The sequence below is a fragment of the Medicago sativa genome, chromosome 4 (genome assembly GCF_051527215.1).
Source record: "Medicago sativa cultivar Bolivia chromosome 4, Bolivia_mono, whole genome shotgun sequence".
In the NCBI taxonomy this organism is placed as follows: Eukaryota; Viridiplantae; Streptophyta; class Magnoliopsida; order Fabales; family Fabaceae; genus Medicago; species Medicago sativa.
In genome coordinates, this window is record NC_140752.1 from 55,186,896 (window position 1) to 55,193,632 (window position 6,737).

Genomic DNA, 6,737 nt, shown 5'->3' on the forward strand with positions numbered 1-6,737 from the left:
CTACCCAAAGTCCCAATCTCTTTCCGTGACCAAGAGACTCAATCCTAATAGTGTTTCCCAAGGTGAATCAACCCTAACCCTAGTGTTTGTTGCCAAGAGCAAACTCAATACAAACCCTAGTTTTCTTGTTGACTTCTAAACCCTTGTTTCAGCCCCCTCTATCTCAAGGTTTACTCTGATACAAAGTCTATATTTATAGAGAAATATAACTCATAAATTTGGAACGAATATGACACTGAAGATACGTTTCTGTTTTTCTCCTTCAGCCAAAGAATATTCGCATCAAAAATATAATATTCCATTCAAAATATATTTGCATCAAATCGTCCTTCATATGGTACAAAAATATATTTTCAGCACAACATATATTTGAAACAAATCTTATATTTTTAGCAACAGTATTCTCCATCCATCAAATTTTGAGTCATACTACAACATTCTTCACCTTGACTCTAAATTAGTGATGATGTCAATTTAACGTCAACTACCATGCTGCTCTTTCCCTTGCTTCCCACTACATCAAGTAGCTCCACAAGTTTACACCTTACGTCTTCAACTATCGGAATGCCTTCCGCCTTTTGAAGATTCTTGCATCCAACTACGCTAGGAATTTTAGGTAGCTCCACAAGTACACACCTTAACCCCCTTCAGCCATCGGAATGTCTTTCGCCTTCTCGAAGGACCTTGCAGTCCAACTACACTAGGAATTTTAGGTAGTTCTACAAGTATGGACCATAACCTCTTCAACACGTCTCGCTTCCATGAAGATCTCCTTGCATCCAATCACCCTTGGCTTTTTAGGGTAATCCCGCAATCCGTGATATACATTCTTCAACCTCCAGAATGCCTTCCGTCTTCATGAAAAAATCCCTTGCTCACCACTAGAGCATAACACCCAAGGTCCTCCATAGTCGTACCATTTCCGGGGTGTTGAACTCCACCTCAAGCTGAGTTTTCTACCTCTCAACTAGCAAATGCGTACATTGTAACACGCCGTTTTCCCAACATAAAAATTTCTTAATAAAAATCAGAGTTTAACAACTTAAACCGAATGCTACACTTCTTAAAAATCATAAATGGAATAAATAATAATTTATCCTTCAAAATCCAACAATGTAATATCTAAAACTTCGCAGCGGAAATTATTTCAACATCTTAAATAATCTTTGGCATTAGGGCCTCAACATAAAATCTCAAAGCAACTTAGTTCGATAATAATTCATGAAAACTTCTTAAATAATACGTAAGGAACAGAAAACAATAACAAATTCCCATCCCGTTACGTATTAGAGCACCTAAGACACACTTGTGAGGAGTCCACTCACGACCGCAACTAATCTTGGTTACCTACAAGTTACCCATACGAAGAGCAACATTTTCAAGCAGAAGGGGTGAGATTTCTCAAACAATAATATTAAGCTCATAAATCATAAATTACATTTAACAATATAAACATCTTATAATTTAACAATTATAATCAAATACATAGACATCATCATTTCATCTTAGCAATATATCATCATAAAGCAGTCACAATCATCGTCACATATCATCATACTAAAAGACATCACAAGGTAATTCGTTAAAACATCACAACTTAACAACTTGACTTGACAATGCATCTAGACTCGACTATGCAACTCTTAACGTCTTAAACCATCTTTGATCATCATGAAAATGCAAATGCATGTGGTACCAATCTAGGGCATAAGCCCTCATCGTCGTTGAGCAAAAGCTCCTAGGGCATAAGCCCTCATCGTCGTTGAGCAAAAGCTCCTAGGGCATAAGCCCTCGTCGTCGTTGAGCAAAAGCTCCAGGGCATAAGCCCTCATCTTTAAATGAATATGCATGGACTCAACATCTTACGTCTTAGAAACTTCATGAACATCTTACAACTCTTTGACTTAGACCGACATTTACATCTTAAATAAGATCAACGGCAACATATGCAGCATCAAATGATAATAATAGCATCACAACATAACAGTATCAAATGATAATAATAGCATCTTAAGCATCACATCAACATAAGCATCATAAATAACACATATAGTGCATATATAACAATCGCACATCACTAATATTCTTAGTCATCTTATAACAACTTCACATATCATCATTAATATTATATTCAAACATCAACAATTCATCATATAACATCGTATTCAAAGATCAACAATTCATCATATATCATCGTATTCAAGTATCAACAATGCATCATGTATCTTTGTAAGAACATAAATAATCATGCACAACATATTTTCATGTCAAACTAAGGCTACTGGAAAGATATCACAATTATCAACAACTTTCATGTTTACAACAAAGATCAATTCAAAACAGAAACATATGAACAAAACGCAAAAACATGAAACAGTGAATGCTGTCACTGTGCAATTTTGCTAAGACCTCCTTGTAGTATTTTCATCATAACTCAAAGAACAAACATCATTTTCACGTCAAACGAAAGCCACTGGAAAGCTAACAAAATTATCTAAAACTTTCATGTTTACGCCTAAGACCAATTCTGTACCGATCAATACCAGTTTTCATTTTAAATTCAAAAAAGTTGTGCTGAAAGTCCATAAAAATTCACTGCGACCTACGTGCAGTAATTTGACCATAACTCAAGTTCTATAAATCCTTTTGAAGTCAAACCAACGGCATTAAAAAGCTAACATCCATACCTACAACTATCGTGTTTACACTTAAAGCCAATTCAAAACTGAAATGTGTCAAAAAGATGCAAAAACATGAAACAGAGAATGTTGTCAGAGATAGCTCTCGGAAAAACTCCATTTTTCATCCCAAAATCCCAATTTTGAATCCCCTAAGCCCAAATTTGGTCCCAAAGTTTGTTTAAACGTTTCTAAACATGAAAAGACACCCAAATCCATATAAAACTTGAACTAAAACACCATTTCAACAAAAATCACCATTTGACCCATTTTTCATGAAAACCTTCAAGAACAACATAAATTCACTTCAAGCTCTATGATTATGATTACCCATGGATTATCTAAGGTCTGTACACAATTACTACATCAATCTAACAACTTCTCATCATTTAGTCATCAATTCTCTCTCAGAACCCTAATTCGCAAATCCTCACGAACTAATCATAGAACATGTTAATTGCAAATTCAGAATTACAGACTTAATATTACCGAATGATAGTCTCACCCTTACCTTAGAATTATCGATTGGCAGCCCTTCTCTTGGTACTTCTCTCCTCTTCTTCTCTTCTCTCTAAACCTTGTTTTCTCCAAATCCTTGTTTTTTTTTTTTTTTTTTTGCATATGTTAGTCTTTCAACCTAATATCTCCTCTATTTATAATACTAACTTCTCTTCTTAAATCTAATTAGGCCCAATAACTCTCTTCTTTCTATTTCAGCCCCCAAATCTACTTATTCTAATAATTATATTTCTCCACTAAATATATTCTTCCACTAAATATATTCTCTCATTAAATATATACAATAGGGGCTACTAATAAATATATTTCTACACCAGATAACATATATATTTCAACACAAAATAACAAATATATTTCTACACCAAATAACATATATATTTCCACACAAAATAACAAATATAATTCTACACCAGATAACATATATATTATACTAGTAAATACCAGCGTATAACATAACAAAATATCACTCATCAAAATAAGTCGACTAAATTATAAAAAGGCTTAATTGCATGTTTAGTCCCTTATGTTTATTTTAGTTTTCAAGTTTGTCCCTTATGTTTTGAAAGTTTCAAGTTGGTCCCATACGTTTATTTTAGTTTTCAAGTTGGTCCCTTACGTTTTGAAAGTTTCAAGTTAGTCCCTTATGTTTATTTTAGTTTTCAAGTTGGTCCATTATATTTATTTTAGTTTTCAAGTTGGTCCCTTATGTTTATTTTAGTTTTCAAGTTGGTCCCTTATGTTTTGGACCGACTTGAAAACTAAAATAAACATAAGGGACCAACTTGAAAACTAAAATAAACATAAGGGACCAACTTGAAACTTTCAAAACGTAAGGGACCAACTTGAAAACTTTTAAAACGTAAGGGACCAACTTGAAACTTTCAAAACGTAAGGGACCAACTTGAAAACTAAAATAAACATAAGGGACCAAACATGCAATTAAGCCTTATAAAAAAGACATCTAATCTCAATAAAATAAATAATAAAAGTAGGGCGTTACATACATCCCACTATGTCTTCCACCTTGAAACTTCACCTCAAAGGTAGATCATGAGTATTGTTACCTCCGCCTCTCCAGACTGACCATGAGTATTCTTACCACCGCCTCTCCAGGCTGATGTTGAGTGTTTAACGTCTCTCCAGACGACCACCGCTCTACCAGGCATCACTCCCACGGTGAGAAACATCACCTTCTTCATCCTCCAAACAACACACCACCAAAGCACTTGCATCCTCATAACCCTCAGAGACAATATTCTCCAAGTCATCAAGGATTTTATTGAACTCCGCAAGGTTCTCCATGATGGCCTTTGACTCTACCGTATTGAATAAGTAAAGTTGTTGCTTTAGGAATTGTCGATGAGCCAAAGACTTTGTCATATACAAATATTCGAACTTTGACCACATCGATGTCGCGGTTGGTTCCTTCGCTACATCTCTCAAAACTTTATTCTCGAGGCACAAGACAAAGTCACTCCTAGTCTTGTCCACCATCTCGGTCTTCTCCGGTCGTGACATGGTGACCGGTAATGAACCTTCACCTTTCAAAGCTTTCTCACACTTTTGTTGTATTAAAACCGCTTCCATATTTACCTTCCATAACCCAAAATCGTTATCTCCGGTAAACCTCTCAATATCCCTCTTCGAACCCATGGTACTTGATTATCCTTTGACCCTTGCCCCACGGTGGGCGCCAATTTTTGCAAATTCGATGAAAATCACACCAATAAAATACTTGATGTGTGGAGCAAGTAATAATCAAGCAACCAAACAAACTGTATGAAAGTTATAAACACAAGCAAAAGTAGAAAACAACGAGAGAAAAGAAAGAGAGAACACACGAAATTTGTTTACCTAGTTCGGTCCAATACTGACTTAATCTGGGGGAGAGAGTAACCCTCCGTTCCACTATAATGGTGAGTAACTTTACAAAAGAGATATCAATGGGTTACAAGAATAAGTCTCCCGCCTAATTCTACCCAAAGTCCCAATATCTTCCCGTGACCAAGAGACTCAATCCTAATAGTGTTTCCCAAGGCGAATCAACCCCAACCCTAGTATTTGTTGCCAAGAGCAAACTCTATACAAACCGTAGTTTTCTTGTTGACTTCTGAACCCTTGTTTCAGCCCCCTCTATCTCAAGGTTTACTCTAATACAAGGTCAATATTTATAGAGAAATATAACTCATAAATTTGGAACGAATATGACACTGAAGATACATTTCTTTTTTTCTCCTTCAATCAAATAATATTTGCATCAAAAATATAATATTCTCTTTCAAAATATATTTGCATCAAATCGTCCTTCATACGGTACAAAAATATATTTATTGTCCATAAATATATTTTCAGCACAAAATATATTTGAAACAAATCTTTTATATTTTTAGCAACAATATTCTCCACCCATCAAATTCTGAGTCATACTGCAACAATTTTGAACAAATAAAAAATATGATGCAAAATTGGGTAATCCTATAGTGTTTGATTGACTTACAACCTAAAAGGTCATACATGTTACACTCTAATTGATTTACATATTAAAAGGTAACTCCATTCTACAATTTGATCGGTTCACTTGTGTAATGTACAATTAAGCATATAAAGACTTATGAAAAAAAACAGAGGATATATTGGTTTGATTTGATTGTTTGAAAAAAAAACGATGATCAATATATTTTTGCTTCACCTAATAATACTTTATTAATGTGTGATTTCTATCTCCTCATTCTAATCCATGATACACTTTCAACTTTTAATCACTGCATCACCTTCACCTTCATAACAAATACCTATACCAATACTAGACCAAAATTGAAAGATATATATCAACAACACTAGACCAAAATAGAACTTGGTTACTAGCTACTACAGCTAGCATCATATCACTAATCACTAATAAGATTAAAGCACAAACCTTATTTCCAAAATCCAAAGTAATGAACATGGAGCACCCTCCTGCTAGAAATATCCCAACAAGATCTTCTGACATCAGTTTTCTCCGGTGTCTGACGTTGATAGTGGTATCCATCTTTGTCATTTCCATGGCCATCATTAGCATAGCTTGGTTTGTCATGCATCCACACGACCCTAGTTTTGCGGTAACATCACTCTGTCTCAAACTTCACTGTATCTGATTCACAGCTTACAGGCGTGTTCGAGGCGGGACTGACCATAACAAACCAAAACAAAAAAATCCAATTGATTCTCGATAATTTTGATGTGGAGATACTTTACGGTGAAGCCATGCTCTCAGAAGCTGAGGTGCAACAACCTATACTTTTGGTAAAGATGAGCAACAAGAGTATGAAGGTTGACATGGTAACGATGAATTCAGCAAAGTTCTTGCATAAGGTGGTGCAAGAGAATCTAGTTGAGGAGTGGAACAAAGGGGTGGTGAATTTTGATGTGAAGATGGTTGTTAGAGTTGGATTTGAAGCTGGAATATGGTCAAGCAAGGAAAAGACATTGTGTGTTTCTTGTGGGGACTTGGATGTGGAATTTTATTCTACAAAAGATGCTGGAAGAACTGCAACATAG

At 35.1% G+C, this 6,737-nt stretch overlaps 1 protein-coding gene across 1 annotated transcript; it reads left to right on the top strand.

The window, feature by feature from the left end:
- Positions 1 to 6,142: 6,142 nt before the first annotated feature.
- On the top strand, positions 6,143 to 6,737 carry LOC146929949 (uncharacterized). Its single transcript, XM_085707443.1, has 2 exons — positions 6,143 to 6,298; positions 6,342 to 6,737. The coding sequence occupies exons 1-2, from the start codon at positions 6,143 to 6,145 to the stop codon at positions 6,735 to 6,737; spliced, it is 552 nt and encodes a 183-aa protein (XP_085563569.1).